Consider the following 25,705-nt stretch of genomic DNA (forward strand, 5'->3'; position numbering starts at 1 on the left):
AACTTTAATTACATCTGTTGAATCATTCTGGTTTTTTCAACTCATGAAAAATAATATCGATTAACTTTAGTATTTAAATTTTACGTAATTTTATACAATATAATCGAACATTTTTATTATTCAAAAAATTATGATATAAATTGAATTTTCATACATTTAAAACTTATATTACATAACTCATTCGATTAAATCATTTTAAAAAAGTATTAGCGTGTAAAGTACTGCACACGATAGCTCGTAATCTTGATATTTTCTATAATTAGAACAATATGTGTAGTTTGTCATATGCTACGTAACATGATCTTGTACATGTTTTTACAACATTGCATTGTCTAGAATATAGTAAAACCGTCCATAGAATACTATGAAGTACAAAATGCAAGTCATTAAATTTTTCAATGATGATAATTATTTATTTATCTTCATTTTACATGATGAATTTGATTGATTTTTATATAAAACAAATAAATGTTTCTGACAAAATATGTATGATTGATATATAATGAATTTATCAAACATTTTTATTTTAAATGTATAGAAATAAAGTATAGAATGATTAAAATGAAAAATATTAAATAAAAATATTTTTTATGTATATGATTAAAAAACATTAATACTATAAACATATCGTAAACATTTACTATAAGTGTTATGTCGATTTATTATTTATATTTTATAATTAATGGAGGAATTTAAAAATTGTAATGAAGTACATTAAAATAAAATAATTAAAAGTTAATGTACTTTTTATTAGTATCTAGTTTTATCTAAAAAAATAAGAAAAATTCTAAAAAATTATATTAGAGAGATTCATTCTGTGATTTTAAATTCAACGACCCATCTCCATTTATGAGAGGGATTAATGGATGCATTATTGTATGCTTTTATATACATATAAAGCATGTCTTATACATTATATTATATATTTATTAAGCTACTACTGCGTAGATATTATACGCACCAACCACGTGGTTGAATACGACGCATGCGTGACACGTGCGCGTACATCTAACCTCACCAAACGAATGTATGACGACGACGACCCGTAACCGTATCGCGAAGAATGCCAGTATGTATCGAGTTCCGTAACGATTCAAATAAACAATCAAATGCAAACGCCATGTATTACCATATTTTAAGAAAGTAGTGTAAGAAAATAAAATAACTTATATGTGGCGTGAATATCAGGAGAGGACTATACATTGTAAATTTACTTATCGTGAGTAGCAGGCTTTTCAACTCCAATACGTTCCATTAAGACACGATCAACGAATACGATTACGTCTTATTATTTCGAAAGAACGAACGTTATCCTCATATCCTTTTGAATGAATGTTTTGGCAATTACAAAGCAAATGTTGCTACATAAACGATAAATCGGCATCAATTATTGCCGAATGCGCGTTGTCTGCTTCAAAAGAGTGCATATAAAAATTGCGGCATTTTAAAGCTGCGAATTGAAAATTACGTTAAAGCATCTTCAGGAAATATGAATGCTGAAATTTATGAGACTTTACCTACATCATCTGTGGCTGTACATATGACAGCAGGTGCATTTGCCGGAATTATGGAACATTGTGTTATGTATCCACTTGACAGTGTTAAGGTAATAATTTTATTTTTTGTATATTTTTTCTAAAATATTTTACATAACCTCAACTACTGTTTCACGGAATTTAATTTCCGTCATATTCTAACATCATCATGACATTTAATACCATGACATTGCAAGTCACAATCTTTGAATAATAAAATGTGATATTCAAAGACAGTTCTTTGAATTTTATCTTTTTCCTCATTGAAATCTGGAAATCAAGTTTGTCATATGTGATCTCGTCGATGTAATCTTAAATAAATAAAAAAGTACTTAAATTTTCAAGGTAATTGCAAATATTTGTAAAATATAATATAATATTAATATTCAAGTATAATTTCGTGTTTTGCATCTCAATTATAAATTTATTGTGCAACCAGTTTAAGCAATATAATTTCGTAATTACTTTCAGATACTAATTTTTAGAATTTACAAATGATTGTATTAGTCATCAAATAATTTAGTATTAATATTTTATAATAATAGTTTATTATATTTCAATACGTAATGCTATGATAAATATATAATTTATTATTATCTGAGAAAATATTGTTGTTAATGTAAATTTAACTATTCATAATTAAATAATAATGGAATTATGTTAATTGATAATAAATAAAAAAGATTTTATGTAATAAAAAATAAACTTTCTAATCTCTATTTAATCGTTTTTAATTAATTTATAAATATATAAACATTTCTTATGATCCCTTTTTATTATTAAAATATATGATTAAAATTCTACTTATCTTTTTATAAACTTGATTTTAGATATTTATTTTATATAATTTTATTTATTGATTGTATATATATATATATATATATATATATATATATATTGTTTAAGTATTTGATATATTTATTATGTCATATTTATGTATATTATATTTTGCAAAGTATAAACAATACCTAAATATTATATTTGTAATTTTATAATATTAAAAAAGATTAGTTGTAAATAATTTTAACACGTAAAATAATTGAACTGAACATGAGTTTCAAACATTTATTATATAACACATTTCTTAGTTCTGTTACAGTAGGTTCTATTTTTGGTTTTCTTTTCAACCTACAACCTATATTAGCAATTACTTTCACAATTACTTAAAAAATATACTTGCAATGAAATGTAAATATAAAATAACATGAAAATTTATGTCACATAAACAATATATCATAAAAGTAAAAATTTTAAATTTTATTTAATGTTTTATATTTTTTTTATATTATTTTTAAAATATTATGTATTTACTTATATATTTATTATTATAATATAATATATTTAATGAGAAAAAATTAATAAACATAAAAATAATTATATTTTTAAATAATTGCAAATCATGATTTCATTTATTTTAGTATTTCTATATGTTTTCTCATCAATTAAAATTTTAAAAGAGTAATAAAGATTTTTCAATCTTTATAAAGATTTTCCAATAATAACTTTTTTATTATTGCATTATAAATCATATTATTATATGTGTAATCAATACTTCAAATTAGTAATAAAATGTGACATTTAGAAAGTGTAAAAATAAAATTTATTTATACATATATGTATTTTATATTTTATTTATATTATTTAGACAAGAATGCAAGCATTAACACCAAATGCAGGTGTAAGAGGTGGAGTAAGAACTGTTCTAAGGAGGATGGTACAACAAGAAGGTTTTTTGAGACCAATTCGTGGTATGAGTGCAATGGTTGTAGGAGCTGGTCCTGCACATGCATTGTATTTTTCGTGCTATGAATTTATTAAAAATAAATTTTTGAATTCAAGAACATATTCTGAATTGAATGTAGCTCCTTATGCAATTGCTGGTTTTGTGGCAACACTTCTTCATGATGGTATAATGAATCCAGCAGAAGGTAAAACATTTTAAATTTATTAACAAATAAATAAATTATTCATTTATCATATAATTTTCATATATTACGTCCCAATATTTCCAAAACATGCTAAGTATGTTTTTTTATGGAAACTTAATAAGCTAAATGTGGTTAATAATTTTTAGAATTTTTTCCAATGAAGAAAATAATTATCTTATTCCAGTGGTTAAACAGCGATTACAAATGTATAATTCTCCTTATCAAAATGTTATGACATGTATAAGAAATATATATAAAAATGAAGGTGCATATGCATTTTATAGAAGTTACACAACACAATTAACTATGAATATACCTTTTCAAACGATCCATTTTGTTACTTATGAAGTTGCACAAGTTGTCACAAATCCTAATCATATTTATAATCCAATAGCACATATGGTATCAGGTATATATATATTTTTTGAAAGAAAATATATTATATTATTTTAAAAATTATTTATATTAAATCTAACATGTGAATAAATTACAGGTGCATTAGCAGGAGCTGTTGCTGCTGCAGTTACAACACCTTTAGATGTTTGTAAAACACTTCTAAATACACAAAATGGTATACAGGCTCAAGGCATGAAAGATGCTTTAAGAATTGTGTATAGATATGGAGGTTTATCTAGTTATTTTCGTGGTTTAAATGCCCGTGTTCTTTATCAAATGCCAGCCACAACTATTTGTTGGTCAACGTAAATATATAAAATAATTTTAATAAAAATTATATTTAATATTATAAAATGAAAAAATATTAATTATAGATATTTATCTAAATAATATTATATTGTATAATATTATTTAAAATGTTAAATAATAATTTTTGTTTTTTTAATTATAATATTTAATATAATTAATATAATTTAATATTTTTAGATATGAGTTTTTCAAATATATATTTCAAGAAAAACAAGATGATGGATATCGTGGACCAGAAATTGATAATGATTCTTCGAGTGAAATTAATCAGAACCAAAGTTCGAATTCTAGATTTCATTTTCTAGTCTTTTTCAAGATATGAGCGTATATCTCGATAAAAATGCTCCAACCTCAGTGTTACTCGGTGTGACAACGAGTTAAGTATTTTTGAATCTTTACCGACACCATTTGAACTGTATGAAGAACTATTGAATAGTAGATAAAATATCCGTTTTTTCGTATTTGGAGAGTTTATCAACAATATTTCGTTAATTCATCTACGGTATTATTACATGTATATAATAATTCATAATGAAGAAATACATGTATAAATGAAAATCCATTTTGAGCCAAGTGCGGGACGCAAGCTCAACGGAATAAGAAAAACGAATCAGAAAATTTCTTTAGTTATTTTTTAATATATGACTATTTAATAATGTATAATTACAAACTAATGACTGCATTTTCTAGTACATTGAAGTAAACAGCAAGTAGTAATTTACAAATATTCACCAAATCATTAAAACATTATTAATTGATATAAAATCTAAAACAAGGAATTGTTAATATAATAAAAAAATATTTTGTTTTTCTTAACATACTATAAAATACTATAAAGATATTATAGAATCTTTGAAACTTTTATTGAATATCATATTTTATTAAACAAAATAATTAACAATGTATTATTTTAAAAAATTAATGAAATACAATTATTAATTAGTAATATTATTTCACAAAGGATAACATAATATAAATGTTGTGTAAATGATAGTTATCCGGTATTATTAAACGTGCTATCATTTACCATACCGTTTATATTAATCAATAAGAAATTCATTATAAAAATTTAAAAAAGATTTATATAACAAACATGCTAAATTATATGTAAACTATGTTCAATTTATTTATGAAATAGTTTATATACTTTTGTTATAAAATAATTTATGAATTATTCGCGTGAATGTATTTTTGGCGTTCATAAAAATACGTGATAAAAAAAAATTTTAATGTTACAATAATTATTCATTAAAGTGAGCCATGTAATTTTGAATCAAAATGATATACACATATTTTGTATAGAAGAAAACTGTTAAAAATATTTTAATTAAATACAGTAAAATTATATTGGTTAAATCATAAATAAAACAATAATATAATTATCTTTAAAAAATATTAAATTTGAAAAATATGCTCTATTCGAATAGTAAATTAGAATAAATTTAATTAGTATATTTAATATTGTACCATTATTGTACACTTAGATTAAAAAACAAACAGTGGGATGCATGGAAAAATTAATTAGCGAAGCAGTGTGTATAATATAATTAAAATGATATATTTAAAATTTGAAATTAAGAATTCTTAATTGAAAATCTCATATATTTCGAATGAAAAATATAAAATTTTAGTATTCGATTTACTATCATAAAATGATAACGCGGTTCATCTAAGTTTAGATAAAATGTAAATTTACTAATACCTTCATTAATCATAAAATGAAACATTAGATAAGTCCTGCATAAAAAGGTACAGAATTTAGACTATCTTGTAGAACAGTATAGATAAGTTAATATTACGTGCGTGTGTACAGTATGAAGAAACAAATTATAAAGCAAAGAAACGGCAATCTTATTGTGCAACAAGTACAATTCGCCTTGATTATACAAGTACAAATTAAGAATTGCTCCTTAGTCTGTGTAATATAAATAATTCATCTAAACATTATATCACAATATTGCTTCCTATGGCTGTGATTACTGAGTCATTTGATGTTGACTTTAAGAGGGAGTAATATCATATGAAAACTCATACTTCACGCCATATTTATTTATTATTGTTCATCGCTACCGATATAATATTATTTGACACCTTAAAACATGTCATTAATTGTTGTATACATAAAAATATATGTATAATCTTTTTATAAATGTCTTTTGATAAATTTTTTTTCAAACGAAGAAAAATATATATTTAAATTATTTTTATGGTGCGAAGATATGATTTTTTAACAAAAAAAATAAAATTTATAATAAAATTTGGCATATAAATTAATCTATGCATGTAAATATACATGTATATGTTATGTGTATAATGTAAAATGCCAATACACCGAATAAATAAATGGTATTTAGTTCGGTGTTTAATAAATATGCATTTCGCAATAATCTTTAAAATTTAATAATCGCGCAAAATTTAATTCTTTTTAATTGTTTAAATAAATACTCACTTTATATAGTATAAAAAGTAATATTAGCGTCTAATTTTTATTAATATTTACGAAATTAAATTTTATGTATATTTGCAGAGATCATGATGACCAATTGATTTTTATGGACTATTTACCTGAAAAATTAATAGAGTTACATTTTAATTAATATTTGCTTATTAAATTTTTTTTTGTCAACTTATATATAAAATAATGCTCCCACTGATATATTATTGCATAAGTTGATAATGTTAGCGCACGAAAAAATAAATGAACGATATACAATAAAACGTATTATATGTAATAATAATGTAAATAAAATGATTCTGTAATGTAAATAAAATATAAAAAGAGTCATGAAAATATTATTTTTGTCTATTGAATTAATAAAAGAAACATTAGAAAATCGCGATAACATGTACTCTCATTTCAGAGTTATGCTATGTTGAAAATTATTTATAAATGTAATTTTTTTTTAAATCAGTGGGCTTATATTCAAATTTTGATTACAATTTTATATAAACTATTGAATACATAATAAAATTAAATCATGACGACTAAAGGAGTCTGTGATACACGTTGTCAGGCATTTCATACTGAAATGATAAAAAAAGAGGAAAACACACGTATTAACTGGTTTTTGAAAAATCAACAGAAATTATTGGATCGTTTAGAAAAAGCAACAAAAGTTGAATTGCTGCCGAAGTATGAACCAGAGAAAAAACCAAGCATAGGCATTGTATATAATCGTAAATAATATATTACATATATTTATACTCATTTTATAATAAGAATTATATGAGATTTCTTATTTTTTATTAGATACATTTAAAACCCCTACCAAATTGGAGACCTCTCGAACCTGATGGTTCTATCAATATGAATATAATGAAACCCATTGATCCACAAACGAGAGCCATGTTATTTGAAGACGCTCCAAGTTTTATTACCAATGAAAATTATACTTATAAAAGGTTTTACATATATTAACATTTTGTAGTAAAAAAAAAAAAAGATTTTAATAAAAAAATCTATTATATTTCTTTCTTTATGTTATTTCAACTTTTCTTTTTTATTGAAGAATCAACCAATATTTATATATATCAATATTTTTTAATAATATTCTCATTAATTATTTTAGATTAAAAGATCTTCCAGAAAATCGTTATTACTATCCGGAGTGTACAAATTGGATATATGGATGGCGTCTATCAGATTATCCATCAATTCCACGAAGTAAATTTTCACATACATTTGTTATGATGCGTGAATTTTATCATCCAAAAATATCAAGTCTTCATAAAGATCCAGAATGGTATCGTCCTTCAAGAAGATTAACATTTGTATGCGACGATTAATGAATTAATCATTTTATTAAATAAAATTTCAAACAGGTATATTTCTATTCCAGAGTTTTATAAAAATTGTTTATCAGCTATATTTTTTAAACAGTAAAAATTTTATAAATAAATTTATTATATAATTTGTTAATTTTTATTTTTTGATTTATAGTATTTTATATAAATAATAAAAAATTTTCTTATATTAATATTATATACAAATTTGTTATATAAAAATATTAATATCGTGAAAATTTTTTTTTTATATCATTTATTATTTTATATAATAAATTTTTTACATTCATATTTTTTTGTTTTTAAAAATAAATTACGTTTAATTAACGATACTTTACATTTAATACAATTTCAACAATAAAGATATTTCGCTAAACAATTATTATATGTTTTTCACATTGAAATGTTACAAATAATTTTTTTTCTTTTATATTTTATAATTTTAACATTTTATAACATTTTAATACTTTAAAGAGAAGTACTCTTACACATTATATGTCTAATTTTATATTTTTTAATTATTCTATCTTTTTATCTTCTTTATCTATGTCTAAATTAATCAACTGTTGTAACTCTGGTGGTAATAAATAGTCTGCTTGTCCTGGTATAGCATGAAAAATGAAATTAATGAATTTTTGAAAATGCTCAGTAACATTATAGAATTTTTCTTCTAACGATTTTTTATTTGTATGACAATTAATAATTTCTTGTTTCATAATATTAATGATATTTTTCAAGCTGATTACTAATTGGTAAAATTCATCAATTTTTTCCTGTATTAATATATAATGTTTTATAAAAATTTTTTTTAATAATTAATAAGACTTGAATATAATTTTATTACCTCGAAGTATTTATGTATGGCATGTTTTTCTCTATTACTTCGTACTCGCTCTAAACAAAGAACATAAATTATATCTGTGACATTTTGCATTTCAAATTGACGTTTTTGAATATACATATCTCTATTCGCCTTTTCTTTTAATTCTTGCATTTCGTTTTTAAATTTAATATGCCTCTTCCTGTGTGAATTTTAATTCAAATTAATTATGCAAATACATTATCTATGAATATAAACCTGCAAATATAAACCTCATGATTTGATTGAAATCAGCGATTATGGTATCCCTTTTAGCACAAAATAATTTTTCAAAATCATTATATAATGATTGTGTAATATACGTGATTTCTGCACGCATCTTTCGTATCATTTCCTGTGTTATATTCATCCGTTCTTGTATAATTGCTTTTTGTGTGTTCTTGGCACATTCTTCGGCTGCTGTAAGCCATTCTTTCTAAAAAATAATTATCTTTTTCTCTTTATAAATTTACTTTTTAGCGTTTTATTAGCATTATAAATAAATATATAAGCTTATGCAAAATCTTAGAAACTATTTTCTCAAAAATTAATAAAGATATTAATTTCTTTTATTTTTTTAAATTAAATGAAAGAGATATAATGATAGGAAAACTGATCTTTTGATATATAACAAATTTTTTTTAGCATAAATCATTATTAGAACGAATGATAAAAAGGTATCTTAATATCATAGAAAATGGTATTAATTTTTTGCTGTTCGAACAGTTTTTATCAAATGAAATAATGCTCATTAAAATATTAAAATTATTTAAACTATTTTTTTTTTTACTTTTATTATAAGTTAAAAACTTGTAGAAAAAATTTACGAATGCGAAATATTATTATTTCATTATATGTTTAAAATTTTGATTTTTAAACACTTATATAAAAACTTCTTTTCTTATTAGTTTTCTTACAAAAATTTGTTATTAATCATTTATTATCAATTTGTATCAAGAGATAATTTAATTAAAAGAAAAAGAAAGTTTATATCTTCATTAATTTTTAAGAAAATGATTTTTAATATTTTATATGAATCATCTTCTATATTATATGAATATATATATATATATATATATATATTTTTTTATTTTCGTATATTTTTTCAATAAAATCTCATTCAATTATCTGTTTTTAATTTTTATTTGAATTATTCTGTTTTTGATAAAAAAAATTTTAATAATTAAAATAATATGATTATTAAACAATACTTATAAAGTAATTAAATCTTTTTATAAAACATATTTTATAATTTTTTTACGAAAAAGATTAAAAAGATTTTCAACGTTAATTTTTTTTCAAATGAAATATTACTATATTTTTTTTTTCCTAAGACAAATATTTCAATTAGATAACGATTCTCATATAGAACAACCTTGAAGAAAGAAAGTTACACAATCGTATATAAACGTTTTTAAAATAAAATTTTTCATTAAATGAAATTTTTTGTTTGTATAAGATTTTAATTATAAATTAAAAAAAAATAATTATTTATAATAAATTCAATTATATTAAGTTAGACACAAAATCTTCAATTTTTTGAATATTGTTTAACATAGTATCATTCATATCATTATTTATCTATTCAATAAAAACACATCAGCTTATCAGATTTTACAGAAAAAAAAAAAAATAAAAGATTTCTTTTCAAAAAAATTTTATGTATATGATTATCAATTGGAACATTATTTCAAATTTAAATAAAATATTATTAAACTATTTTTTGTTGAAATATCAATATTAATTAAATTATAATAATATAATAATATATTAATTAAATTCTATTTTTTTCTCTTATACTTAATATATAAGATATTTATTTATAGCAAATATTGAAAAATATTTATTTAAAAAACAAAAATTCATAAAGAATATATAAAAAGTAATGAAAATTGTTACTTGGAGTTGTTTCTGTAAATTGACTCGAACAGATTCAAGGAAATTCTGGTATTTTTCATGCAATTGTTGCGTTTGCAGATCGACTTCTCGTCTTTTTTTTGCTTGATACAAATAAAACTTCTCTCGCGATTGCCTTTCTACTTTTTCTCTTAAACTTTCTTCAACTTCCTTTTTTAAATTTTCTATGAGAGTTTCACCTATCTCTATTAATTTTATTTAAAATATATTTGAATTATTATTTTTGTTTAAATTACGTCATATATAACATAACATTTTCTTAATAATGATAATATTACTTAATATATTTTGATGTACAAATGCTTTTATAACTTGATGGTCTGTTGGTGGCATGTATTCATTTTTGACCAACTGATCTTCGGATGGAATTGAGAAACATGGTTTTGATGTTTTTGGTGTTATTAGTACATCTAATAATTTTAATGTATCATGATGAGTATAGTCAAAAAACACTTGTGCCAAGGATGGACCAAGACAAGTGCGAATTACTGACGAAGGCGGAACATCATTGTTTGAGCATAATTTTACATTACATTTTACACTTGTTTGATCTGTAAAAATTTTACTTTTTCTATTCACTCAAAGATGTAATAAAATATTAATAAATACTATTTTGACTTACGCATATCTTTTAGAATGCTACGAAAAATTTTTAATAAATAAATTTTAAGAAAGAATTAACCTTTCCAAAATAATATCTTTAATTGATGACAGATTGATTTAAAGAAAAAAACAAAAGAAAGAATAATCATTCTCAAGTAAAAATATAAAAATTTTAGCGATACATAAAACTTCGAATTATATTTATAAGAATAAAATTCTATTAAAAGATATAAATTTATATAATACAATTTGTGTTATAAAATTGTATCGTTTTATATATATTTTTATATATTTTTATATATATTTATATATATTTATATGAACGAATAATAAATTATATATATAATAAATATAAAATTATATTTTTATTTTTTAAAATTTTATGTTAATTTTTTAATAAAATTATATTAATTTATTTCAAAATAAAAATTTTGGTTAGGTTAATATTAAGATAATTTATATTTGGAAATTATTTTTTGAAATTTCTGAATTTTTTTAGAACGTAAATATATAAATAAAATTGATCTTAACAAATAGAAGAAAGTAAAAGAAAACTATTTCAAGTATGACAACTGTTGCACACTAAATATAGTTATTATAATTACAAGAAAAAAATAAAATCTATGCTAAAATAATGAAACATGTATATATAATTTTCTGCATTAAAAATATTATAGTTAAATTAATATGTGATTTATCAAATTTTTATATTATATATATATAATATATATAATAAATTATTACAATTATTCATAAAAATCACTGAACTGTGATAAATAAATTGACATAATAATTTAAATATAATATAATTAAAAATCTAAAAAATTATATAAAATTTTAAAGAAATTTAAGTATATATTCTAAATCTATAAAGATAAATTTTAATTTAATTTAAATTCAAAATCTGTTTTTTAAAGTAAAAAAAATTATCTTATTTTTATTGAAGTTTCTTAAATTATATTTTTACTCTTATTGTCACAATTATATAAAAAATATATAATTTTTAAGGATAATTAACACTATTAATAAATTAAAATGAAAAATTTAATATTAACTAATTCTGTATATGTATTATCATTTCATTTCACACTAACAAAGATGTCGCCATGTATTTTAACCTCTTCTGACACGAGGTTTATATTCTATATATAAAAAATTATAGAATATGAAAATAAATAAAATTAGTTTTAACAATGATACCAATTATGTATATTGTTACAGAACAATTAAAAGTACGAAATAATTTTATTGTGTCTTCATTTTTAAGGTGTATATTTTTATTATTCTTGTTATATTTGTTATAGCATTTACAAAAATTTTAAATTGTTTATATTAAGTTATTTAATTAAATTTATATGATTTTTAGACAATTATGTTCTAGAACTAAATTTATACAAAATGTAAAAAAAAAACAAAATAGTAACAAATTAAAAGCTAAAGAATCTATAAGTTCTTTATTCAAACCAGTTCCTGTAAATCAAAATTCAGATGATGCAAATGTTGGTATTGAATTAACTGGTAGTTTAAATAAACGTAAAATTGTACAAATTTTATGTGATTTTGCAAAGAAAGAAATAATTAAAGAGCTAACTATAAAATATGGATTAGATGGTAATTTTCTTTAATTATATTCTTGATTAATTTTCTTAATTTTATATTTTTTTCTTAATTATTAATATCTAATTATTTGTAGAGTTAATTTTTAATTCAGCTATGGCAAGTTTTCGAAAACATTGTATAGAATCTGAGCAGTTACCTGCAGATCTTCATATTATCTTAAGTGATATTATAAATAATGCAGGAAATATTATAGATATATATCCTTATTTCTTGGATTATGTTAAAAAAATGTATCCACATATTGAATGTTTAGATGAATTGAAAAAAATCAGTGATTTACGAAATCCATCTAATTGGTAATATTTATATACCATATAATAATAATATATTATTAAATTTTAAATCATTTAAATATATACAAGATAAATTTAATTATTATTATTCTTAGGTATCCTATAGCACGATCTAGAAAGAGAAAAATTATATTTCATGTTGGACCTACAAATAGTGGTAAAACCTATCATGCTTTACAAAAGTTTATATCAGCAAAAAGTGGTGTTTATTGTGGGCCATTAAAATTATTAGCTAATGAAGTTTTTAATAAATGTAATTCTATGGTTAGTATAAAAAATATTATTTAATTACTTTTATTTTAATAAATATAAATAATTTTAGGGTACACCTTGTGATTTAATAACAGGAGAAGAACATAGATATGCAAAAAGTATAACATGTCCTGCTAATCATATTTCATGTTCTGTAGAAATGACAAATTTACAAAATGTTTGTAAGTACATTTGATTTATAATTTTTTATTTATGTAATGCATTTTATTGTTTCACATAATTTTCATCAAATAAATTATTATAAATTAGATAAATAATTTTTACAGATGAAGTAGCAATAATTGATGAAATTCAATTAATACGTGATCCAACTAGAGGTTGGGCATGGACAAGAGCCCTTCTTGGTCTTGCTGCAAATGAAATACATTTATGTGGTGAATCTGCTGCTATACCCTTAGTTTGTTTCATAATTTTATTTTATAAATAATATTAAAATATTTATTTCTAAAATTTTTATAACATTATTATTATAGATACAATCAATATGCTTAACAACAGGTGAATCGGTAGAAATAAAGGAATATAAACGATTGACTACACTTGAAATAGAAAATTCAGCACTTTATTCTTTAAAAAATATTCAACCAGGAGATTGTATTGTTTGTTTTAGTAGAAATGAAATATTCACTGTCTCAAAAGCTATTGAAAAAATGGGACATAAAGTAGCTGTAATATATGGTAGTTTACCACCAGGCACAAAATTAGCGCAAGCTGCAAAATTTAATGATCCTAAAGATCCTTGTAAAATATTAGTAGCTACTAATGCAATAGGAATGGGTCTTAATTTGTAAGATCATAATTAAAAATTTCAATTTTTCTATATTTAACAAGGTTAAAAAATATTGATATTTTTTCAGACATATTCGCAGAATTATATTTTATAGTCTTGTTCAACCAACTATAAATGAAAAAGGAGAAATAGATATTGATACAATTTCAGTATCATCTGCATTACAAATAGCAGGTCGTGCTGGACGTTATGGAACACAATGGTCTAAAGTAATTTATAATCAGATTTAAACAGATAAAAATGAATAAAATATAATAATATAAAAAGTATAATATTATTAACTTTCTATGTTACAGGGATTTGTAACAACTTACAAATCTGAAGATTTGCCTTTATTAAAAAAATTATTAGAGCAAACTCCACAAGATATTCAACAAGCTGGACTTCATCCAACTGCAGATCAAATAGAATTATATGCTTATTATTTACCAAATGCACCATTATCAAATCTCATTGTAATATTTGAATATAATTAATTTATAATTTATTATAATTTTAACAAATTTTTTTTTTTGTTTCAGAATATTTTTATTGCATTATGTGAAGTTGATGATTCTTTATACTTTATTTGTAATTTAGATGATTTTAAATTTCTTGCTGATATGATACAACATATACCTTTGCCTCTTTCTACGCGATATTTATTCTGTTGCGCACCAGTTAATAGAAAAGTACCTTTAACATGCAGCATGTTTCTAAAGGTATATTAAAATTATAACAAGATTATAAAATTTTAAATTATAAGATATATATATTTTTTATTTAGTACGCTCGACAATGTAGTAAAAATGAGCCGGTAACTATTTTATGGTTACGCCAACAAATTAAATGGCCTCCCCAAATACCATCGACTCTTGTTGAACTTTTACGTTTAGAAGGTATATTTGATATACTAGACGTTTATCTTTGGTTAAGGTAAGAAATATAATTTTATTATTTTTTATAATGAATTAAATTGTAATATAATTTATATGATAATACAGTTACCGGATATCAAATTTATTTCCTGATGGAGATTCAGTTAGGGAATTGCAATATGAATTAGACAAAATTATTGAGAAGGGAATTAAAAAAATAACAAGATTATTTCAACAGTCGAAAACGGGTATCTAATATTGAATTAATTGTTGTTTAAAAGTAAACAGATCAAATAATATTATTTAATTTTATTAAATAGATGCTGAAAATAAGGAGGAACAATTACAATCATTTGAAAATGCTGAAATATTAGATGGTAATCTATTAAAGTTATTAAAAACTTTATTATTATTAAATTTATTCTTTATATTCTTACACAATTATGTTATATATAGATAAATATCAAAAAGAAACATTAAGTAATACGTTGATATCTCGAGGTCTTTTAACACCAAAAATGTTAGAACAACTAAGGATAGAATGGTCTATGGTAAGAAAAATTTTTCATAAAAAAAAGAAATTAAATTTATTTACATTATTTTTATAATAGTTGATTAAACATTGAATAAATGTGTAAATTTTTATATATTTAATAAATATTTTAGGAGCGTCATAAAAATACGAAGAACAATAAATTTAAAAATGAAGATAGATCTAAATTTCGTAAGTGAAAAAGTTTTTTAATCTTAATTATATTAAATACAATTTATTATAGAATGATGTTTATATTAAAATGTAAAGTGACTATTATTCAAATTAAAGACACAAACAACATTTTTCTAATAATTTTATATGTATTTTCAAAACAATTTATAGATATATATATATATATATATATATTTTTGACAAATAATTAAGGTAGAGAATGTAATTAAAAATTGTACTTTTTAAAAATTTTTATTCAAAATTATTGTTTGAATACTTTTATAAATTCATATCCATGATCTTGTTTCCTTGTATGCTTGTATTTATGACGTACTGAATGTATTTTTTGATGTTGGTTTTTAAATATTGAAGAATTGTGAGGAAATACAAGATTTTTTGATTTATGCTGTAATGTACGAGACAATGAAATGCATCTTGTGCATCTTGATGAATCATTATTCACTATTAATGGACATAAAATATGTCTCCATTTTATACCATCTTTATACGCAACTATGATACGATTAATATCTTGTAATCTTCCGAAATTATATATACCTAATTTAAAAGATAAAAGATATATTTATTATATTATAATTATAATAAAACAAAGAGGAAAAAAAAAGAAATATAAATACCTTGACAAACAGTTCTTCGATCAAATTCATCAATAAGTTCTTCTATATCTGATAAATTCTGTACTTTTAAATGTTTTCCTTCTCTTATAAGATTGTGAATAAGTGGATTAATTTCTTTATTTATGACAGCACAATGCAATATCATATCACTCTTTATAAATACTTGCTTTTCTGTGAAAGGCATCCCACTTTTTGTCATTCCCATATATAAATATACTATTGTTGTTGTATGACCTTTTGAAGTTACTAAACATGACCATCCACGTGGTAATAATATTTCAGTACATATTTCAAGTAAATCTTCAAACAACATTTCATTTTCATCAATTTCATTACACATAGAATAATGTTCATCTAACTGATTATAATTTAAATTGTGTACTATTTGATTTTCTATATACATCTTATATACATTCTCTGTTTTAAAATTATCTGGTGATTTCTCTTTAGATGATGTATCTTTTTTCACTGTTTTGTGTTTCCATTCTATTATTTCATGTTCTTCAGAAATATAACTTTTGGAAGAAGACTCTGAACTTTTTTTCTGTATCTTGAAATAAGAATCTCCTTTAGATATTTGACTTTGGTTTTTTCTTTTATCTTCAAAATTTGTGCTTTCCATCAAATTTGTTTCAGAAACGATACAGTTTTCCATTAAGTTTGTTGTTTTATTTTGTTTGAATGATTCTTTAATTTTAGATCCATTATAAGATGCATTATTTACATTTGGACCATTTTCCATCAATTCCACTTTATTTAAGGAATTTCTTTTAGAATTATGAATATAATCATTAAAATCACAAGAAAACTGATTCTCATCATTATTTATTTGTAATTCTTCTTCAGTTCTAGGTATAAGAAAATCTGTTTTTTTTTCTTCTATTGTATTTACTTTATCAAATTTATCAATATTACTCTGAGAATCATCATAATTTTCTTGAGCATCTTCAGAATGATAATTTCTTTCTGGTACAGCTCCTGGTCTTAATCTGCATTTCTTATATTTAATCTACAAAATAATAGAATTATATAGTAAAAAAGAGAATAATAGTTATATGATATATGATAAATACAAAACTAGTTAAACTTACAGTTACAACATGTGGAGGTACACCACTAACCCAATGTGTGATGATATCATCTTTGTGAAAATGTTTACTACAAACATATGTATCATCAGTAACAGCATAATTTTCAATGGCTATAGCATTTTGCCATTTTTTACGCGTTTCAGGATCTTTTGGTGCTGAGAAAAAACTATAAGTGTTTCTGTAATTGGTTTCCTTGCACAGTACACACTTGCGCGTCATAATTACACTATGAAATGTATTTTTAAATTATTTTATTTGAAATATTTATAAAATTGTTACTACATTTCTACACTTATTTTTATTATAATTCATATTATGCGTATATTATAATTATCTTAACTTTGAGGATGATACGATGTAAAACAATAAATCATCGAACTGAATTTAGGTTATATTATTGGTATATTAAAATATCATCTCGCACATACATACACAGATTGTGTATTTATTTTAAAATTTAAATTAATATTATTTATTATCAATTCTGTGCAATTTTTTATTTAATTATATACGTTAAACATGTTTATTCATTACTTTTTCAGATTATTTTAAAACAACCATTTTATCTCTGTTCAACTGTATCATTCAATAAAAAGATTTTCATAGTGATAGGTAATTTCACAGATTATTCTATAAATGGCGATTTATCACTTTGTACAAAAACATGAGAAACATTAAACAATGTAATTTAAAAATAAAGCACTTTTGACGATTTATTTACTTTGAGCTAATATTTTTATAAAATTTGTATCGCCCTCTATGGATAGCATCATATGAACTTAAAATATAAAATTTGGTTAAATTTTAGTTTCTGAAATCAAATATTTGGATATTTTTTTATATTTTTTAATAGCAAATAGATTTGAAAATCAGAATTTCAATGTCAGGAATCAAAAGTTATGAGTGAAATATGAAAGTGAAATATTTTACGGGTAATTTTGATCGACATTACGATTTTATTCGTCCAATTAAAAGAATTATATATAATATTGCTTTTTCAGTTAATGTTATATATATAAGATATCAATATATCTATGGAACATCTTTGGATCAAAGGATTTGATTCCAGTGATCAAAACATAAAAATCATTATATCAATCGAATTTATTTATTAAATTAATTGTTTATTTATTATTTATATAATCAATTTAAGTTTGCGTTGATGAAAGTGAAACGAAAACATAGATTAGATATAAAACTCTTATATCTAATCCGTGACTTTATTATTGAAGAGGATATAAGAATTATTTCATCTGCGACAGTAAGCATGGAAATTATATTTAATTCAGTTATAAAAAGTTGATAAAGTTAACAGATTTTAAAAATAATTTCTTCAATATATCCTTTCAAAAATATTACTCCATGTATTATATGCATATTATGCATATTATATTAACTTGTATTTAAAAATCTTTTTAGTGTTACGAATAAATGACAGATTTATACACGAGTTGAATGATTCATGAATTAAAAATTATGCTCATACTTTTTTTATTAATATTGCTCATAACTATTGTACAATTCAATAAAAATATCAATTTATGAGATTTTTTATTTTTAAAAATCTTTTATAAAGATCTAAGTATAACACTATTAAAACTAAATTTATTTATATATATTACTAGTAATATAATTATTAAAATCATACAGATATAAATGTTCCTTGCTTTTTTTTCTCGCTGATTGATTATTAATCAGATGTCGAAATTGTCTCTTGAATGATGAATTTTACAGAATAAATATAGATAAAGAGAACAAGTAGTAGGAAAAAGACAGAAATAAATTAAAAATTAGGAAATCAGCACCATTTTTGGAATGTCTCAAATGAAATACAAATGTAGATAAGCAAACAGGAAAAAGGATAAAGATAGCAAGAATTGATTGTCAACGTTATCTCTCGAATATCAATGATACCTCTTGAAAGATAGGATAAGGTAGAGTAAGAATTAAATATCAGTGTCATCTCTTGAGAATTTTTGATATTTAAGAAGTATCATTAGACATTTAAAAATGGCGCTGATAATCAATTCTCATTCTATTTTTATCCTTTTTTCATTTGCTCTCTTTGTCTACATGTTTTATTTGCGGCACTCCAGAGATGGCGCTGATTACCTAATTTTGAATTTATTTCTATCCTTTTCTCACTGTTTCCTTGTTCTCCTTGTTCATACTCCTTGCTCGTGAATTTCATTTTTCTTTTAAAACAATCTCTCCTTTTTAATATGATATAAGAAAATATGAAAACACAATTTATGCTGATATATTTTGACGCGAATATTGATAGGATTTAAATAAAGAAAGCTCGGCCCAATAATAAATGAATTAGAAATTTAAAGCATTTTACAAAAGATTCGTTTATCGAATTTATTTTTTCTCGCAATTTTTAATAACTTTATAAAGCATTCCTAAAACAATATAATTAAGCATTCAAAAGTATATAACGAAATAAATTATTATTAAATATACATAGATAACGAAAGAATTTAATATCGCGTAATCTTAAAAAAAATTACAAATATTAATTCACAAATTAATTTTATAATTCGAGATTTAGAAGATGCTTTTATAGTTAAATTTACTTTTAAATAAATACCTAAACAAATCTATTTGATTCCATTGTATATTTCATTATATCCCATCATTCGATTGTTTAACCATTTTAACCATTTATAATACGATCTTTAAATATTTAAAAAGATCACGTAAACAATCGTATTCGAAAATGTGAAGAAATAATATCCTAAATAATAACAATCTACAACACTTTTACTTTTCATCCCTACTAATTAATTCCGCATCGTGCAATCGATTCTAGAATAAATTAACAAACAAGAATCTGACTGAAGAAGAACGAAGGGAATACGAAATTATAACATATATTCTCCCCTTCTATCTTTACAAATATCTTTATAAATTCACAAAAATTCGCTCGTGCATTCGATTTCTTCTGCTTAACGCTTCTATACAACGAAACATATTACATTCAATCTCTTCATCACAACTCGCGCCACTCCCACAAATTGACTCGTGCAGCGTTCACAATTTTCCCACGCAACCCTCTCTCTCTATCCATACAAACTTCTATAATTCACGCGAAATCCCATCGTTGCACATTTGGGTGGGTAAATAACGAGGTGGTGATCCTCGTTCAGCGTGGCGCTGCGTTCGCGCTTATTGTCGTGAGATATCGATGCGTAAAAAAAGGAAAAAGGAGGGGGGGGGGGGGAATGTTGTATCCCGTGGGCGACAATATAGCGAAAGGTGGGGGGGAGAGAAAGTTGCGAGCCAAGCAATTTTCTTCTTCTTCTTCTTCTTCTTCTTCTTCTTCTAGGCCGGTCGTGTTATAGCGTTGGAATAAATCCCCAGCTGTAGCAACCCGCGCCTACTTTATCCCGCGACACTGGCCAGAGATTATTATCAGTTACGATACGTGACAAAGTGCAAACTCATATTCCTCCTATAAACGCTGAAATATACATTGCTTAGTATGGAATAGTTGACGGAATAGTTGGCCTTTACGGGATGATTTGAACACCTTCGAACGAAGAAATGGTGTTAGACGAAAGGACGTTAAATGTGGTGGAGGTTGTTGAAGGTCGTATCGTATTTTATTTTTTTCCCCAACTGTGAACCATTTTATTCGAAGAATTCGAATTTATGTATAAAACGGGTATTGGTAATTTTATATTGGTTGAATAATAAAACTCGATATACACGTTAATTATATTCTTTTAATATTATTCATTCAGGATGGAAAAGTCAAACTTGGAACACGAAGTTAAAATTAAATAAATCATTGTTCAAATCGATTCGGTGATGAAATTTTAGACAAAAATTTAGGCAAATTGTATAGATTCACACGAAGATCCTGTATTTATCGTTACACTATATTTACGACGCATCGTAATAAATTACTATCTTCTCAACTGCGATTCGAATTACAATCTGAAGGAAAAAGAGGCAGACAAGAAATTGTTCGTCCTTCTCGTCTCGAAATCGAATGAACACGTGAGAGATCGACCTTGCGAACCGGAAGGAAGGAGGAAAGGAGGGAGATAGACACACACACTGTTCAAAGAAGGAAAAAAAAAAAAAAAGAAAAGAAAAGGAGAGAAGTGACTTGTGTAATATAAAAGGTGAATAAGTTCCACTCGATATATTGGCGCGATACGATCAGCTGTTCGTCAGGCTGAAAGTTGATGATCAGGAAGAATTGTTGAGTTTCGAAAAATCGTTGACACGGCGCTGAATCGGCGATGAGATAAAACGTAAAGGAATCTCGGGAAAGGGGGCTCGAAAATCGGCCTCCTCCTCGATCCAATCCAACTGGTTTCTTAGCTGTCGTTCCACTGCTGATTTGTCAAATATTTCTTGGCCGCTCAACGACGACGGACAAAGGTCTTTCGTATCGAAACGGGTTGCCAGAAACGGTTCCACGAGTGGAAGATGAAGATAGGGATTCATGCAAATGTATGTAATTATTCAATTTTTGTGCATTGTGAGTATACGCGAGAGCGTGAAAATTATTGGACCGAAGCTATAAAGGAAGGTGCAATAGCGTTTTCCTTTTAATAAAGAACGCTCTGTTTATGGCGTTTACAGCTTAGAGGTCTAAAATGTTTGACCTGAAACTGTTCTTTTAGATAAAAGAAGTGGGATAGTTGTCACATTTTTTAATTAAAAATTCTCTCAGCTTTGTTAGAAAGCGAAATCCAGCGACGATATGTTTAAATATCAAATATCAGTTAATTGAAATTGACGTGTCGTTCTTCTCTTTCTCAATCAATCGTGGAACGAAACGAGCCAGATCTAAAGAGAAACTGGTTAACGCTGGAAGAAATATTTATCCAGCGTGGCTATCGAGATTTGATTCGCAAGGTTATTAAAGAAATATTATATTAAAGAAGGAAAAGCAAAAGGAGATTACAAAATAGAAGAATATTCCAGCAGAGGAAGATGCAGGGGAAGCAAAAGCATTCACGTTTAATTTGAGGAATAACTTGGAAGCAAATGTACACGTAAATGTTAACAAATGTAAAACTTTTAGATAAATTAAAGTGAGAAAAGATGTTATTTTTATCAATAACAATCTATTCTGTAAAATTTACGATAGAAATGAAAAACAATGAATTAGTTTCCGCGATGCGGATCATACAATAATAAACTATTATTATTATTTACTTGAAATCAATCGAATCAATTGTACATGAAATAATGAATCACAATCAGACAAAAGTGTAACATTCTATTCTTTATACTTGATTATATTTTAACGGTTTTAATTGGTTCATAAAAATTTTTAAATTTAACACACCTTGATTCAAATACTCAACGGCATTAATCGAGACTTTATAAAGAATAATTCAATAATTCACTCGAGATTACGTTTAAACGTAATTTTAAACGATTAGAAAATTGGCTGATGACATAAATTACTTAATAATTGATTATAACGGTAATAAGATTTGCAGTGTGCGCTCGTGAGTTTTGTATTGGTGAATTAATTTAAAAAATTAATAATTTAGAAGATATATTAAATTTTGTAAAATATAAAATTTTGTATGCAAGACAAGGAAAACATGAACAGAAATTTTTTCTATGCTGTAATTGAACTGTCGCAAACGGCATGTTATATGTAAAATTGTTTCTTCTTTTTTTCGTAACAAATGTTTTGTTAAATAGATTAGCCTGATACGTACAATAAAGTGATGGAAATGTCGTCGTAGGTTTTTTTTTTTTTCTTAAATTTTCGAAAATAACTCGCCACTCTTAACTGAATAACGCCGAGTATGAGTATCAAGGTTTTACGAAACGACGAGTAAGGGCTATGCTTCTCTTTGTCAAAGGTAAAAGGATCCATAAAAAATTCAAAATCTACTTGCACGGTGACGAGAATAATTCAACACGTGATAACGCGCACGCAACAAACTTGTTCATATTTCAAACAAAGCTTTGAAACAAATTACATTTTAAAGAAAATTAATAATAAAGATTATAAATTTTTGTGGCAAATGAATGTAATGATAAACGTAACACAAATTTTGTCAAACAAAAGTTGAAAAATTTCAATCGCCCTCTTTTCTTCTCTTCGTTTCCACGGTTAAAAGGGTGACAATTGATTGGTCCAATTTCTAAAATTAAACGTTTATTACACTAGAAATATGTTTATACACCGGAATTTTCAAAGGGATAGAATCGGAAGATAATAGAATTGGAATTATTATTCATCCCAGATTATGCGAAAGTTCCATTATTCAAACGTCCTGCTATTCGAATAGGATACATAGTTTCTTACCTGTTACAATAAAATGGAACGTGGTGGTGCACAAATATGTAATATTCTTCCTGTAATCTCGTGTACAAAAGGAAATAGGTGGAGCAAGCAGTTTGTGCTAAGTGTTGAAATGAAACGATAGAAGACGATAGGAAAGAAATGAAAGTATGATATTATATATTTTATTTCGAGTTGATGTCACATTGATATCACGTTTTCACAATTAAAAAAAAATTCAATATACATTCACTCGTTACTCTGTTATTCTGTTAAAATCTCTGTTTTTAAATTTACCTTTGCTTATTCTACAAAAGCGGATACTTTACGTTTAATTCGAAACGATAAAAAATATATAATTCGATGAAAACAATAAAATAAATTTAACGTTTTGATTAAACGTAAAGAATACGTTCACATTCCATTTTTTTTTTTATTTACTTTAATTGTTTATCACTTTGTTTGCGACGATCGATAACACAAATTTAATTTAATTCATTCGTTACTTGTTGTTAACGTAACACTCGAGGTGTCCACGCTCGCGAAATTAAATCGAACAGTCTCTAATTAATAGAGACAATCTTGGTATTACAGATGTAAAGCTGGCCGATCTGGCAATTTATATCTGTTATAAATCGAATTAACCGACGTGCACCGAAACCCATGAAATCCGCGATCGAACGTGGTATATGTAAGTTGCGGTTTGATTGACGGAAGCCAGCAAACGAGAGCATCTCTGAAACCATTTTTTTTCCGATCCGAGATCCTCGATGGAATTTCGTGGAACAAAATCATTCTCGAAGAACTTTTTGCAAAATTATAATTATAATTACAATTATAATTACGAGCGAATTTTTTAAGAGAAATTTAAGAAGAGAGGAGCCTGTATTTGTTAATTTTTCGAAGCAAATTTTTTTTCAAACTCGAGTTTTGTTTTAATTATAAAATTATCGTGAAGTAAAAAATTTCTGTTGTGATACAATGGATTAATTCGTTTAATCGATCTGTCCATCTGTCAACGTATCAATCACAGAAATGTGTAACCGATCGATCCTCCATCTGGTTCTCCATTGTTCTCGATTTCCGGCCAGACAGATCCTTCTTCCATTCCGACCATTCGTGACTTTGTGACTTATTAACACGTGTTGCCACCACTCTTCCATTTCTTTCTGTTTCAAATCGTCGATTAATATCGCTGCCATCCTTCACGCGACGTCCCTCTTTTTCTCTTCTCTCGTCTCATTATCGATAAAAGTAATTGAAACTGAAAATTAGTGCAGTTATTATATTGTAATATCTTTTTTTTTTTTTTTCGTTCATCCAGATATTAAAATAGATGAAATAAATATTGAAAATTTAATTACACGTATATATTTTCACCGTGTTCAATTTACGAGATTATATGATAAATTTATGTTGTACGATTGTAAATTGATAGTTTATAATTGAATTTATTAAATTTATTAAATTTACGAATGTAGTTACATTATTGAAAAGATCATAAGTGAATATAATTGAACATTGTGAAAATATGAATATTTTAAAACTTTATTTTATTTTAGGTGTTTAGTTATATTTTCTTGTGTTATGTATAAAAATTATTTTGGACAATTGTCGGATCGCGAATTCGTTTATTTAAAAAATTTAAAAATTATTGAATACAAATTGTGCACGATTAGGATTGTCTAAATATCACGAACCCAGCCTGAATATGAATAACATCTGAATAATACATTACTGTTAAATTTATGATGACAGATGGACAACTGTAAATAAACATTATTATATTAAAATTTAAGTTTTAATAGAAACAAATGGATAAAATTTAGCGGAGTC

The 25,705-nt window shown here is 24.2% G+C and overlaps 5 protein-coding genes and 1 long non-coding RNA gene across 10 annotated transcripts in view; 3 read left to right on the forward strand and 3 right to left on the reverse strand.

The window, feature by feature from the left end:
• Positions 1–974: 974 nt before the first annotated feature.
• Positions 975–7,900, forward strand: LOC100872059 (mitoferrin-1). 4 transcript variants are annotated; one of them, XR_015292053.1, is made up of 6 exons: positions 975–1,606; positions 3,181–3,463; positions 3,648–3,872; positions 3,957–4,164; positions 4,346–4,544; positions 6,696–6,964. XR_015292053.1 is itself a non-coding variant. In XM_003694420.4 (5 exons), exons 1-5 carry the CDS (start codon positions 1,490–1,492, stop codon positions 4,488–4,490), a joined length of 978 nt encoding a protein of 325 aa, XP_003694468.4. In that variant the 5' UTR covers positions 997–1,489; the 3' UTR covers positions 4,491–6,964. The 4 variants fall into 4 exon arrangements, 2 of the variants coding, with proteins under 2 accessions (XP_003694468.4, XP_086764194.1); XR_015292054.1 differs by lacking the exon at positions 6,696–6,964 and adding an exon at positions 7,738–7,900 and having other exon boundaries at positions 1,024–1,606; XM_003694420.4 differs by having other exon boundaries at positions 997–1,606; positions 4,346–6,964.
• Positions 6,773–8,087, forward strand: LOC105735698 (protein SPMIP1). Its single transcript, XM_012487616.3, has 3 exons — positions 6,773–7,335; positions 7,419–7,570; positions 7,738–8,087. The coding sequence occupies exons 1-3, from the start codon at positions 7,147–7,149 to the stop codon at positions 7,952–7,954; spliced, it is 558 nt and encodes a 185-aa protein (XP_012343070.2). The 5' UTR covers positions 6,773–7,146; the 3' UTR covers positions 7,955–8,087.
• On the reverse strand, positions 7,951–11,897 carry LOC100862986 (uncharacterized). Of its 2 annotated transcripts, none has more exons than XM_012487609.3 (6): positions 11,350–11,897; positions 11,006–11,278; positions 10,710–10,912; positions 9,044–9,246; positions 8,796–8,973; positions 7,951–8,724 (listed from the first exon to the last, which is right to left on the reverse strand). In XM_012487609.3, the coding sequence occupies exons 1-6, from the start codon at positions 11,351–11,353 to the stop codon at positions 8,470–8,472; spliced, it is 1,116 nt and encodes a 371-aa protein (XP_012343063.1). In that variant the 5' UTR covers positions 11,354–11,897; the 3' UTR covers positions 7,951–8,469. The 2 variants fall into 2 exon arrangements, with proteins under 2 accessions (XP_012343063.1, XP_086764193.1); XM_086908067.1 differs by having other exon boundaries at positions 8,243–8,552.
• A 33-nt stretch (positions 11,898–11,930) lies between these two features.
• On the forward strand, positions 11,931–16,010 carry Suv3 (Suv3 RNA helicase). Its single transcript, XM_012487597.3, has 15 exons — positions 11,931–12,597; positions 12,697–12,941; positions 13,024–13,246; positions 13,339–13,507; positions 13,566–13,677; positions 13,783–13,913; positions 13,990–14,303; positions 14,374–14,515; positions 14,603–14,761; positions 14,828–15,007; positions 15,073–15,221; positions 15,290–15,411; positions 15,484–15,540; positions 15,620–15,714; positions 15,830–16,010. The coding sequence occupies exons 1-15, from the start codon at positions 12,524–12,526 to the stop codon at positions 15,893–15,895; spliced, it is 2,238 nt and encodes a 745-aa protein (XP_012343051.2). The 5' UTR covers positions 11,931–12,523; the 3' UTR covers positions 15,896–16,010.
• Positions 16,011–16,105: 95 nt separating this feature from the next.
• LOC100871737 (uncharacterized) lies at positions 16,106–18,573 on the reverse strand. The gene is made up of 3 exons (XM_003694417.4): positions 17,599–18,573; positions 16,508–17,516; positions 16,106–16,427 (listed from the first exon to the last, which is right to left on the reverse strand). Exons 1-3 carry the CDS (start codon positions 17,815–17,817, stop codon positions 16,132–16,134), a joined length of 1,524 nt encoding a protein of 507 aa, XP_003694465.2. The 5' UTR covers positions 17,818–18,573; the 3' UTR covers positions 16,106–16,131.
• Positions 18,574–24,038: 5,465 nt separating this feature from the next.
• The window catches only part of LOC147657637 (uncharacterized), a 54,693-nt gene continuing 53,026 nt past the window's right edge, over positions 24,039–25,705 (reverse strand). Inside the window, exon 3 of the long non-coding RNA XR_015292055.1 lies at positions 24,039–25,133. This is a non-coding gene — a long non-coding RNA (uncharacterized LOC147657637). The remainder of the gene's footprint in view (positions 25,134–25,705) is intronic.

The sequence above is a fragment of the Apis florea genome, unplaced genomic scaffold (genome assembly GCF_048593485.1).
Source record: "Apis florea isolate Af1SG1 unplaced genomic scaffold, ASM4859348v1 contig_3036_pilon, whole genome shotgun sequence".
In the NCBI taxonomy this organism is placed as follows: domain Eukaryota; kingdom Metazoa; phylum Arthropoda; class Insecta; order Hymenoptera; family Apidae; genus Apis; species Apis florea.

Bases quoted from the DNA above. Each gene is read 5' to 3' on its own strand.
- LOC100871737 (XM_003694417.4), bottom strand. From the start codon at position 17,817: ATGACGCGCAAGTGTGTACTGTGCAAGGAAACCAATTACAGAAACACT. The intron at 17,517-17,598 runs GTAAGTTTAACT...ATTATTTTGTAG, and splicing joins TACCTCCACATGTTGTAACT to ATTAAATATAAGAAATGCAG. The intron at 16,428-16,507 runs GTATTTATATTT...CTTTTAAATTAG, and splicing joins TCGAAGAACTGTTTGTCAAG to GTATATATAATTTCGGAAGA.
- LOC100862986 (XM_012487609.3), bottom strand. The intron at 10,913-11,005 runs GTAATATTATCA...TAAAATTAATAG, and splicing joins TGTACATCAAAATATATTAA to AGATAGGTGAAACTCTCATA. The intron at 8,725-8,795 runs GTAATAAAATTA...ATATTAATACAG, and splicing joins CCATACATAAATACTTCGAG to GAAAAAATTGATGAATTTTA.
- LOC105735698 (XM_012487616.3), top strand. From the start codon at position 7,147: ATGACGACTAAAGGAGTCTGTGATACACGTTGTCAGGCATTTCATACT. The intron at 7,336-7,418 runs GTATATAATCGT...ATTTTTTATTAG, and splicing joins AAAAACCAAGCATAGGCATT to ATACATTTAAAACCCCTACC. The intron at 7,571-7,737 runs GTTTTACATATA...TAATTATTTTAG, and splicing joins GAAAATTATACTTATAAAAG to ATTAAAAGATCTTCCAGAAA.
- Suv3 (XM_012487597.3), top strand. From the start codon at position 12,524: ATGATACCAATTATGTATATTGTTACAGAACAATTAAAAGTACGAAAT. The intron at 13,678-13,782 runs GTAAGTACATTT...TAATTTTTACAG, and splicing joins GACAAATTTACAAAATGTTT to ATGAAGTAGCAATAATTGAT. The intron at 13,914-13,989 runs GTTTGTTTCATA...TTATTATTATAG, and splicing joins AATCTGCTGCTATACCCTTA to ATACAATCAATATGCTTAAC.
- LOC100872059 (XM_003694420.4), top strand. From the start codon at position 1,490: ATGAATGCTGAAATTTATGAGACTTTACCTACATCATCTGTGGCTGTA. The intron at 1,607-3,180 runs GTAATAATTTTA...TATATTATTTAG, and splicing joins ATCCACTTGACAGTGTTAAG to ACAAGAATGCAAGCATTAAC. The intron at 3,873-3,956 runs GTATATATATAT...AATAAATTACAG, and splicing joins AATAGCACATATGGTATCAG to GTGCATTAGCAGGAGCTGTT.